The sequence below is a fragment of the Heliangelus exortis genome, chromosome 3, assembly GCF_036169615.1.
Source record: "Heliangelus exortis chromosome 3, bHelExo1.hap1, whole genome shotgun sequence".
NCBI lineage: Eukaryota > Metazoa > Chordata > Aves > Apodiformes > Trochilidae > Heliangelus > Heliangelus exortis.
This window is the reverse complement of record NC_092424.1, coordinates 44,299,317-44,311,883: the sequence shown is the minus strand read 5'-3', so window position 1 is coordinate 44,311,883 and position 12,567 is coordinate 44,299,317. Positions and strand designations below refer to the sequence as shown.

General features: G+C 35.4%; 1 protein-coding gene across 11 annotated transcripts in view; it reads right to left on the bottom strand.

The window, feature by feature from the left end:
- Positions 1-700: 700 nt before the first annotated feature.
- The window catches only part of CCDC88A (coiled-coil domain containing 88A), a 74,094-nt gene continuing 62,227 nt past the window's right edge, over positions 701-12,567 (bottom strand). For 3 of the 11 annotated variants that reach the window (XM_071740379.1, XM_071740383.1, XM_071740382.1), the window contains 6 exons: positions 11,807-12,010; positions 11,435-11,506; positions 10,824-10,910; positions 10,401-10,481; positions 8,708-8,973; positions 5,993-7,089 (listed from right to left, as the gene is read on the bottom strand). In XM_071740379.1, the coding sequence (XP_071596480.1) occupies positions 6,091-7,089; positions 8,708-8,973; positions 10,401-10,481; positions 10,824-10,910; positions 11,435-11,506; positions 11,807-12,010 (1,709 nt within the window). In that variant the 3' untranslated portion in view covers positions 5,993-6,090. Of the gene's footprint in view, positions 1,760-2,308; positions 2,409-5,992; positions 7,090-8,707; positions 8,974-10,400; positions 10,482-10,528; positions 10,689-10,823; positions 10,911-11,434; positions 11,507-11,806; positions 12,011-12,567 lie in introns of those variants that run through there. The other 8 variants (XM_071740387.1, XM_071740388.1, XM_071740384.1 and 5 more) reach the window with 6 other exon arrangements.

Below are 12,567 nucleotides of genomic sequence, written 5' to 3'. Positions count from 1 at the left end.
TGGAAAGCTGCAAAATTTGTCCTATTTTCATGTAAGAAAAAAACCCCAAGAAAAACATTTAAATTCTCTGTGAAAACATCCCAGACTGAACAAAGTGTTTATACTGCAAAACCAAAGTATTTGGTTTAGATCTAGATATTTTAGCACATTTTATATCACAAGAAGTGTTTCAGAAAGAAGTCACTTTAAGGAAAAAAAAAAACCCAAGAACACTATTTCCCTTTCTAAAGCTTATATAACTTTCCTCTTTTTTCCCCTTTTTAACAAAATTTCAGGAAAAAAACCCCAACAACTTGCCGGTATCCTTCTGAATCTGCTGAACTGCGTTCTCTTTCCAGTGAAAAATGATTCCATTACAACTGTCTGGCTTGAAGGATTATAAATAAAAACACCCATAAGCCCCAAGAAGCAAATTGTAAGCAAGGTGCTGAAGCTGTAGTGGCTCTGTCATGCATGAGCCATTTGCAGAGCCAACCCCACCTCTGCAAACAGGTCACCCTCACCTGGAATTAGGTGAATGCAGAGAGCAGCAAGTGAGGATTACCTACACTCTTAGAACACGAAGGGGAATGTGCTGATGGATTTGTAATAAAATATAGTTATGATCACTCATCCTGGATCTGCTTTTAAGTTCATGTACACTTCATGTGAGCTCTCTGCAAATGCTTTCAAGACAACAGATTTATGCAACCACTGCATGTACCAATAACATTTGTTGACTTTAATATAAATCAATAATGAACAAAATGTCTTACCAATAAAAGATAACTTTAAGTAGAACTGACTGTAAAATGCTTATGATATTATTTACATTTCTTTTTGCCATCAAGAAACCTCCTAAGCCACAATCAGCTCATGTCAAAAGACAAACAATTAAAAAAAAACAGTCAACACACAAACATCATCAGACAGTCCTATCCTGGAAATGCCATTTGTTGAAAACAGTCTTATGTTAAAATAAAAGTTATAGAAAAAGCATACCTGACAACTTCCTGTCAGAAAACATCTGAACATATATATGCAGAATAACTTGGGAATGTGAAAAACACAAAATGACGAACCATTTCTATGCAACACAATTATCCCGTGACTCCCCCCTTTTTGTTAGTTATCGAACTTTTTCATGTATGTAAACAAATTTTTCTCTTGCAGTATGCAACAAAAATCAGCATAAACTTTTTAAGAGTAATTTCATGCAGATTATGCTAACCAAATAAGGCAGCGAAGTGCCAGAAAGCTGTGAGGTTTTTGTATCTGTATATACAGTCAAGTTCAACAAAATACTACAGCATTTATATTTTAGATTTACAGAAGTAAATATAACCTGCTAGTTATGGGTTTGGGTTTTTTGGCTAATTATTAGCAGAAGCTTAAGCAAATCAATGGCTAATTTCATAAACATAAGATGAAAGAAGTTTGTTTTGTTTTGTTGGTTTTGTTTTTTGTTTTTTTCCTGGAGTAATTCTTGAGACCTTAAAATTCTTGGTCCTTAGGGAGATGAGAACTGTCCTTTTTTCAGTAGATCTTAACAGTGCAATGTGCAATAATTCCTAAGACCATCTAAAAAATTTTCGGCAGTAGACTCCAGTAGAGCTCCTTGATTCAAGGAAGGAAGGTAGGTAGGTTTTTATTTCTTGCCTGCTCTAGTCACGAAGGATGTAAAAAATTCCCTTAATTTTTATTAATGATTCCTACAGTCGCTCTCTTGTTACTTCAGATATAAAGGCTTCAACTGAGATACTGAAGGACACTTTTCTCTCTGTGTTCAGTTGAAAGGTAGAAAGAGAAAAGAACATAAGAAAAGCTTAAAGTGTGAAAGTAAAAAATACAGAGGTAAGTCACTAACAGAACTAACAGCACTAATAGCATGCATCAAAGATGTTTTAATGAAGTCAAGAGAAGGACAGAATGCCAAAGACAAGCTTTATATAAAGGCCATTTCCTTGTAGTTTAGAATATTTCATATGTTTAATTAAACTATTCTTTGAGATTTATCTGTCCCTTTCTAAGAACTGACTTCAATATTAATTCTTAAGTGTGACTGCTTTGAACTTTCTTCTTCAAGAGATTTGAAAAATAAAAATATTTACAGGTAAAAGGCTTAATGAGATGAAGCTCTCTGCCTACACAAGCAAAATAATTGCTGAAAACCAACCTGTTCTGCCTTAACTAATAAGCAAGACAGAAGCCAGTTAAGCAAGCAATATTTACATCTGGTTAATGCAATGTGCACTTGTTCTTATATGTAATGCTGTTAGTTTGTTGTAAATGAAATTAATCTCATTTACATTTTGGGCAGGAAACTCACCACTTGGCCCACATCTCATGTAGTGGGTAATAGAATTAGGAGCTTTGTTGCTCCCTAGACCTGCTTTTTGAATTTCTGCTTTCTGGGATAGCTTCCACATCTGCAGAGAAAAGCATTTCATGTTATTCATTGTGTTTATCAGGACATGAAAACAACCCTCATGCATTAAAATATATTCTACTTATTAGTAAAGCAAAAGGATATATAAACACTTTTTTGTTTTAGAGGAAAAGACAGAAGAGAGGGATAGAAGAAACTCACCAGAAATGACTACTCAACTACACTCATTAAAATTTAGCTTAGCATTTAGAATAATCAGGCATTATTTTCAAAGCCACACTTAACTTAGACTAACCCTAAGTTTCTGGCTGTATGAAACAGAAAAAAAAAAAAATCATCAGATGTAAACACAGCTGACCGTACCTAGCAGAGACCATAACTCGTCTTTGCATTTTTTACCTGCTACACATTGACAGAAATATTCACATTCAATTCTGTAAAACAGAAAATAATCTTTGCATGCAGCAGCCTGAACATGCAAAATGCAGCATCTTAACTTACTAGCCACTTACAGCAAAGCATCAAGCAAACCTGTAACTGCAAGCAAATTACTCAGTCTGAACAACAAAACCTTTTTTGGCCAGCAGCCACAAATTGAGTGTTTATAATTAACATGCAAATTCCTAAGTTATCATTTTTAAAGACAGCAGGGACCAAGGAATGAGCAAATGAACTGTATGTTAACTGTTGGCATGGGAACGGTCCAGGAGCAGGAGGGACTAGGTCTGAAAGGAATTTCATTGATCCTTCTATGAGTTGAGCATAGACTGCAAGTGACATCCATTATATTACTGCTGAAGTGTAAAGACCAAAATGTGGAGTAAAAATAATTCTCCTGTACAGGATAACATTTTTATTCTTTCACATGTAACAAATAAGTGTTGACCATTTGTTTTTCAGAGACATCAAAAAGTCTCTAGCAGCATCCTTTCGCTGCTGCACCTGAACTCAGTGGGACAAAAATAGGAGCACAAAAAGTTATTATCCTCAGAACTGAAATGCAATTCATTATAAATTTATAAAACAATGCAAAATAGTAGCTTGAGCTGGACTGGGTCACTCAAGAGATCCTGTAGAGGATATGAGACACTAGTATTCAAAGACACTGACACTAAGTTATTCTGAAGCTCTTTTTGGTCAAGAGAGAACATGCCTCCCTCTATGGAGTAAGGTAAAACATGGTCTAAAAAGGTATTAAATATCATAAATACTCACTCAAATCAGATTTGTTTGGTGTGAGAAAACAGTGTTGTGAAACGAAATGGTGCAAACTGAAGTGTCCCATGGGCAGTGGCTGGAACAAATATATTTTGTTGCCTTGATAGTGACCTTTAAATTCAATCTCTAGGGGTAACCTTTACAATTTCTCTTTAAATCACAATTACAATCAAAGTTCAGTGTCATGCTGGAGAGCTTGTAATAAATACATCTGCAGACAATACTGGAATTTTTTTGTGCTTGTGACAGCCTAAGGACCTACACAAGAGAAGGCTGGCAAATGAGATAATACCATGCCTGAAAACTTATCCCATTTCTCCAACAACAGCAGCTGATCTCAACAGAAGATAGTACATCTAGCTCTAAACCTTGTTCTGCTCATAACAACCAGTCTCACTGCACGACACAGGCTTGCAGTCAGTTAAGAAAAATACAGATACTGGGAGCACAGCGTGAGTTTATACTAAGTATTCTCAGAGCAAAGAAGATTTTTCTCTGTAATTCCTTAAATAACTTGAAAAATCTATTATGCACACATCACCTCACATCACAGTAATGTTCAACTTTAATTCAAACACATCTGCAGATGAAAGGAAATGAAGTAAAATGACATGACCCAAGATCAGAATACTGATCTCATTGTATGAGAGTAAATGCATGTGAAATTCAGATTATATTTCAGATTTGGGGCTTGTTTTTTTTAATGCCAAGACAACTCTAAAGGGAATAGAGCAATACAGAACACTGTTCTGTGAAAAACAGTGAAGAGACATGGGAAACATATCAGCACAGTAATAGCAGATGCCTTCAGCCATGGGAAAAGATGGTTGCTTTATATTTTGGAACAGTAATTTTACACTCCAAAGAATGTCTTAGAAACATCCATTCTTCTCCCTTTGCTCCTTTTCCCCACCTTGAAATGTATAGCTGTAACTCTGCAGAGGGCCATCTCTGCATTTTATTAAGTTCTCCCATATGAAACGGAGACCATTTCCTAGGCTAACAGATGGGATGGCTGCTGCTTTTCCTTGAGGAACTGTGCATTTGCAGCACTTCTGCCCCTCCCTAGTTAAACACTAAAGAACTGAAGATCAACCCACACAGCTGTACCATGACTGCCACAAAACTGCTGGCAAAATAAGAATCGGAATATGGCATTCATGATTTTCAGTATTTGCCATTTTAAATATTTTTCCTCTAGATATATTTTCATTCCAGCTTTTTCTAGTATATGTAGTTTTGGCCTACTGTAACGGTAACTATTTCCTCTTATAAAAAAGTGCTAATGCCTAAAACCTCATGTAACTATAGCTTAAGTATAATATAATTTTAAACTGCTGATATTTACCCTTAAGAAGTTTCAAGCAATTGCAAAGATAGTGGCATATTAAGTAATTTTCAACATTTCTCTTTAGCTGGTCACTTGGGATTTATTGAGTTACTGGCTTAAGCATTCCTATAATTTCGCAAGAAAACTTTGTTATTTTTTCATTTATTTAACTGTGTTAATTTAACAGTTTTTCTGTTATTTTGTTACACATCTTGTTTTCTGTTACCTTAGTGTTAATTCTATTAGGAAGAAAAAATGAACTTCCACCATAATCAATACAGGGTTTTATTACCATACTTTACAAGGAGTCTCATGAACCTGTTATTTGACTCCTAATTAAACTGTACACATCACCACATTTGTACACCAGACATGGAAAGACAAAGCATACAAAAGGGAAAAGGTGGAAAGGGTCATTTTTTCATTACAAGTGCTGCATATCACGTGACTATTTATTACCTCTTTATAAGAATTATCAGTTATTTTTAGGATTATGAATGCTCTTTGTATTTATTAAGGTCCATATATTTTAGTAAGCATGAAAAGTAATTCATAGTTATTGTGCAAGCTAGAGGCACTGAATTATTAGGCTATAACTTGTTCCTTGTGCAAAGTGCATTTATGCCAAGATATGGCATAAATTAAAAGGGTAAAATGCTGAAATCTCTAAATGCTTCTTTTCATTAGTATCTTGTTTTTGGAAACGGAGGGGAAAAAAGTATTTTTACTCCAAATACATCAATGTGTTACTGATACATCTGAAAGCATGAGTGCAACTGAAAAGTACTGCCTTTGTACCTGAAAGTGTTTTTTCACCTTGTCGGTTTTGGCAATGCAGCATGCGACTGGCTTAACATGCATTCATTAATGTACAGGAAAAAAAAAATGAAATGTGTTGACAAAAATATAGCTTGTATTATAAAGACTTTTAAAGGCATGCAAAATATATACAGTGCAATTAATGTTTCATGCAAACTTTGGTGAGAGTACAATTTTACATTCAAAACATGCTAGAGTACGCAACTGAGCTTTGTGTCATTGCTCTTAGAAAGCAACCCACAGACCTAATACAATAATTCATTGTAGTGAACTTTCTTTAAATCCAGTGGACACCAAGAAGAACACTTATGTGTCATATTAGGCTACATATGTATTTAATAATACATCTTCCTTATCATACACAACCATACTCGTACCACACAGTTTTTGTATCTTCAGAAACCAGTAGTGGGGATTCAGCCTCACTCGTGGTAGGAACAAATTCACTGGCTAGAACTGACTGCGAGTCACCACAATTAGATTTCTGATTAGCAGAAGGCTGTTCTTGGTTTTTCTGAACAGATCTAAATGCTGACAAATTTGCCTGATCAGTAGTTTTTGATATAGATCTTGGAGACAATCCACTTATATTACTAACTAATTCAGTGTTAAGGGACAAAAATGGCTGAGCCACAGTAAATGAGCCTGAACTGTTGTTGCCAGATATACTGACTTTCTCATTAAACGCGCTGGTACTTAGCAAAGTTCTCTCCTGGAAATTTGACCTTTCCATCCTTGAAGTCTTAGGCCCAGAGTTACATCCTAAATTACATGGTTTAACTGTATCACTTTGTGGAACACAATCTACTCTGTAAGCCACACAGTGGAAAAAATTAGAGGATAACTGGGGTGCTGAGTACTCACTAGAGGCTGATGGAACACTTCTGTCAGCAGTGGATGGTGCTGGATCAATTGACACAGGTTGCCTACTGTCCTTAGACAAAAAATCATGAATGCTCGTCCTTCGAGTAGTTCCTTCTGCTGTAGAAATCACACTGCTTGCACGAGGTAAGGTAGCATAAGGATTGCAATCTCTTGATTGTCGCTGTGATACAGTCGCTTGTATCTTGTCTTTAACTGATTTGGTCTTCCCTGTAGCTCCTGATGTAAATTTTACTGGAGAACTAGTGAAGTAGGTATCTTCAGTTTTACGAATGCTGGGCCTTACCAGTTGTTCTGGTTTAATGGATCGTCCATCTGAGAAATCAATTGTATTTTTTACACTTAAGGATCTCACAATACCACAGCCAGCAGAAGGCTGTTTTCTCAGCTTCTCTCTTCCTGTCAGCTCTGCAGACTCAGATAAGCTTCTCATGACTTCATCTAGAAGATTCTCTTCACTTGCAGATTTTATCTGTAAAAAGTAGGAAACATCTTAGAAATTTATAAATTGTAATTCTGACCTTTTATTAAGCAATCTTTGTGGAAAAACATGAAGCAAAATTCTAAATAGTTTTTTTTTTTAATCTCTCAGATCTGAAAGCAGCAGTAAACATCTCCACTACATACCCAATAATTTTCTGTGCAGCTTAAAAGCAAGTACTTAGTAAACCAGATGTCAGACACATTGTAACTATCTGGAATTAATTAATGTAAGACTGATTAACACAGCAAACCAGATGATCAAAACTTCAACTTCTCACTCACCTTTTACCATCACTCATCAATACTTCCTAAGCAATTTCATATGGGCTATTATTTGAACTTAATACTGATCACCTGGGGCTAAAAGCGTAAATACTCTATATACTCAAAGACAAAAATCTCAGAAAGTAATACAAAGCATATAACCTTTATACACCCTTGGCGACTAGATTTGGGCCAGAGAGCTATCAAATTTCTCTTTTTAAAGAAAAGACAAGAGCTAGAGAAAAAGTTTAGGTGAATACTACTCACAGAGTCAGTGGAGAAAAACCTCAGTCTCTTTCAAAACCATAAAGGAGCTAATTTGGAAAAGAATTAAGCAAAGAACATCAAGGAAATGCACTGGCAAATGATTGGGAAGAAACCTCTTGAAGACCCTTCTAGCCTGAATGATTCTGTGATGCTATGAAAGTAATTCTGTTATACATTAACAGCAGTGAAGTAGACTTTATGACTCAGGTGGTTTCTTTAATTTCTGTTGTTGGAACAGTGTTGTCTAGTGCTTGAAAAAACAAAAATCCTTACAAGAGAGCACACAGGTGAAAGGTCAGTTTAAGTATCTAACAAAAAAATCCAGAAACTTAGTCCAGATTCAAGTCACAGACTACCCCAATCAATTCAGCTGCAGACGTGTATTTTTCAGTTTAATTTGTATCATTAACACTAGACAGAGTCTGCTCCTTAACTCCTAATCACAATAACTGACTTGCATTATCCTAGAGCAAGGCTTCAGACAGATCTACTTAAGAACTGAAGAAATTCAAATCCTAGCAGAGACAAGGTGATTTGGGGCTTCTAATAATCTTTCACTGACTTAGAGCAACATTCTCCTTGTTTTATTTCTCTTAAATTTCAGTGAGCTCCAAGGTCAGGGTTTTTTGTTCAACAGAGTTAAAAAAAAAAGGTGCAACTGAAGCAGACAAGATTCTGTCCTGAGGGAATAAATTAAAGCATCTTCCTTCCTGTTGATACAAGACAGATCTGACAACAGCTGCTTACTGAAGACGTGCTGAACTGGAAGAAGAAAAGCAAACCTGTTTCAAATCTACAGCTTTCATCTGAGCTCTGATGAGCGCAGGAATATACAGGGCAATTTTTTGTGGTAGAGATCAGCTTTCTTACCTAATTCAGTAACCTGGAAAGGGTTGAACTGTGAAATTCCAAATGACTTTGTGCATGATGCAGCAAGTACAGTTTATCAGGGTAGAGCCAATGCTTCTTAATGCAGGTGTAACCAGTATTCCCACAGCTTTAAAGCAATTCTACTCACTATGAGCTGTCTTATAATTCTGTGCCCAGAGATGGCATAAAATATTTTTTTAACTAACCTCGCTTGAGGTACTTTTGTTGCTTTCTTCTAAAAACTGTTGCAGGGTAACAACTTCACTTCCAGGAGAACCAGTTTTGGTCTGTTTGCCACGACTATCCAGTGTTTCAGGCATTCTTTGCTGGAGCACAGGACTAGACCTCGTAGGACCTTTTAGATACTGAATTGGGCTGCTACTGCTGCTGGACCAAGCCTCGTGTTCATGTAGCAGACTGAATTCTCCACTGCTGTGACTCTGCGGCCTGCTTTGATTATTAACTGCACCTGCTTTGGGGGTAAATGGTATTCAGTGTTCCATAAGAAAAAGACATGAAATCTGCTAAGCAAACCTTACTCAGATCTGGAATGTATGAGTCACTTCACAATAATCTGTTTAAAATGCTTTAAAATCCAGTTGTCCTTCTTTATTCAAATCAAATACATTCTTAATACAATTACACTTCCCTGACTTACCTTTTATAGCTCTTCAAATACGATGTGATAGCTTTTGAATAAAAAACTACCTTTCACTTATAATCTGGGCCTTATCTACGTAATACTGTATTTCCAAGGCTAGAAATATGCCTCCATTCTTGTTCAGGATCACTGTGATGCACACAATATTATAATGTAATATAATATTCCAGTTTTACACTAAATGAAATATAAAAGATGGGATAGAAAGAAAATATTTTCTTCAGAATAGTTCAAGTTCACAAGAAATACTTAGGAAAGCTGCTTCTTCAACAGTTTCTGCCATTAATTCTAGTTTATTACAATTGTGACCTGAATTAAGCATATGGCATTGAATGCAAAAGGAATTCCACAATACCAAATCTTTTTATTTTTCAATAATTGTTAATTGCTCAAAAATATTGATGAATAAGCAAGTATTTCCTACTTTGTGTTACTCCTAAGAAATGAACCTAAGCCTGAAGAAAGATAAATTGATTATACTACAAATTTCTAATAATGTACAGTAACTGGGGCAGGGACTACCTCAAAGAAACTTTTACAGAAGTGAGTAATCAAACAGACAGAAAACAACTAATAAAGACCTTAAGCTAGCATTCACACATACATTTCCAGAGACATACTGTTTAATAAATGCAAGCCATTAGTATTATATGAAGCCTCGAGTTGGCAGCATTCTAGCTTAGTGTGTACACTGGTCTCCATCTACAATGGACTTTATAAGCAAAAATATATCAAGGCACATAATATATGTTATTTAGAGAATACTGTTAAATCCAGGAATATTCATTAATCTTTTAAAAACAAAATATACAAGTTTACAGGAAGGTACTACATATGCCATTTTGTCTCATGTCTGTTTTACACTATACAGTTTTACAGAAGCACTGCACATGTAGCAAGAGACTAACAAAAAAAAAAAAATGGAGCAACTTCTCTGTTTAAAAATAGGTAATTCTAAAGTAACCTGGGGGGATATTTTTTGGTTATGTAACATTGTTACTTGAGTTAGATTAGATTTAAATATCATCCCTCAATATTTATTAAAAAATAAGTTCTATTAATACTTCTATCCTTTCCTAATGTAGTCCATAAAACACTACAGAAAAACATGATGTGGTGTGGGAAACTTTTGTGTGGTGTCTTTTTTTTTTTTAATTTTTAAAACCTCTATTGATAATCTTAAAGAGAAAATAATGGAAACGAAGCATGTGTAAATTCACCTACAGCATACAGCATACCTTTGACTTCATGGAGTGAAGCATTGTTATTGCTATTGCTAGTGGATGTTCTGCCACTATCAAGGCTGGCTGGTCTGGAAGCTAGATGGAAAATTAGGAGACACTATGATGAACAAAATTTTAGCAGATGACACAGTACCTTTACATTCTGATCACAGAATGCTCAGAGGCAGGAATCATGCACTATTTCACAGGCTGAGCATGCCCATTGTCAACAAAGTGGTTTCTTACAGATCAGAAAGCGAAGGAATTTCCAGGCAGTCCAAGAGGACACTTTAGAAAAGGGCACTACAGAAATAGTAAGGTACAAGGAAAGGAAGAGAGAAATAGAGTGTACATTTAGAATTGAATTTGACTGGTTAGTGGGAAACCAGGATTTTAAGGATGGGCATGCAGAAAGCTGCTCGTGATTAGGTCACTTACAACAGATTTGACAAGGAACCTTGCACATTGTTGAAATGCCACGAACAGGAGCAGCAAGAGCATCTGCACAGATAATGTCTTGCAATCCTATCCAATATAAGGGAAATGGACTGTTACTATCTTAAAAATGTTTGCTGCTCATACTAATTTCAAGTCTTTACACTAGAGTCAAAACAATTTCTAAATAATCTATTACAGCTTTCACTTCAGCGCTTTGCTTGAAGAAACTTGTAATGACTTTACAAAATATAGTACATGACAGTTTTAGGTTTTACTGAAAAATAAACATTGAAAAAATCAGGCCAGATTTAGATTTGCTTGGGTATGATTTTGTTTGTTTTTAAGGCTTGAAAATTTTTTTTAAAGGGACAATGTTTAGGTCCTGTTCAGATGCACTTCATAGATACTTTCTACTAAAGATATAGAATATCTATCTGATGCAACAGTTAAAGAAGAAAAGAATAGACTGAAGAAATGAGACTATACATTCAAGAGATATGCAAATCACAGAAAACATGCTCACTTGTAACAATGCCATTCACTTTTTTGGCAAACTTTGTTAACATTCCCATAATATATCCCAAATTCACTTAATAAGGTTCACATCTTACCATGAATTCTTGATCCTGTACTAGAATCATCACTAATACCTTGTGGACTTACATCTTCAAAGGATGTGGTATCTATACATGGAGATGTAAAAGAAGATGTAAAAAAAATAAAAGGAAAATACTATTAAAATATTTATCATATGTATAATAAAATAAATTTCAAACCAATCCATTTTTACTAAGGTAACATTCTGTAGGAAAAATCCTGAAACACTTTATAACTGCAATTATTAAACCCATCGGCATCTCAGCACTGCAACTCAATTATTAAGGTTGCTTTTTGCTGAAAAACGTAAAGTATAAGTAAAACAAGTATTTATATGAAATACTGTTACACAGTCACATCACGGTGCAAAAAGCTTCTACCTATACCTTTATTATTTAGCAACTGCTTGGATCTGAAGCCTGTAGAAGAGTTGCCAGTTGCAAAGTTGATAGCTGTAGTAGAGAAGGCCATAGCTCCCAATTCTTTCCTCCTTTTACCCGTAGATATATCATCAGGACCCTCCAGATGCTCAGAACTACCTGTCCATTGTCCTCCTGCAAGGACCATGGACTGCACCAGGTCATTCATGGCTGGGATGCAAATGAAAGCAAATGATCAGCATGGTCAATGTATTTGCTTTTGGTCTTATTTTGCATTGCAAAACATCAGGCAGATTTCTAAGCGTTAAAGGGCATTAAATACTGGAAGATATAAACACAAGATCGTCCACGTTATGACATGCAATCAGCAAAATGAGTGAGAAGTAGTGTAAGTCAGAGACTTCTTCAGCTCAGTATGGTTCTTAAAACTGATTTGATTAGGTATAATCACCATGCTTGTGCCGCAGTGGTATGTAACATGTATGTTAGAAGCTTTGAAATACTGTTTGCAGTGATAAAATGGAATGAACAAGGGCAAAACGGGCAAAGGTGCGAATACAATATAATGTCAACAATGACACGGGATCCTTGTACAGTGCAGGTTACTGCAGGGATATTGTATTTCACATAGTAACAAATAAAGATCTGAAAAAGATGACAACTGATGATATTCACCTTCACTCCATAAAACTACAGAAAATTTTCCACCCCTCATTAGAAAATAAAATAAAATAAAATAAATCAATACAACATTTTGGCAACGACAC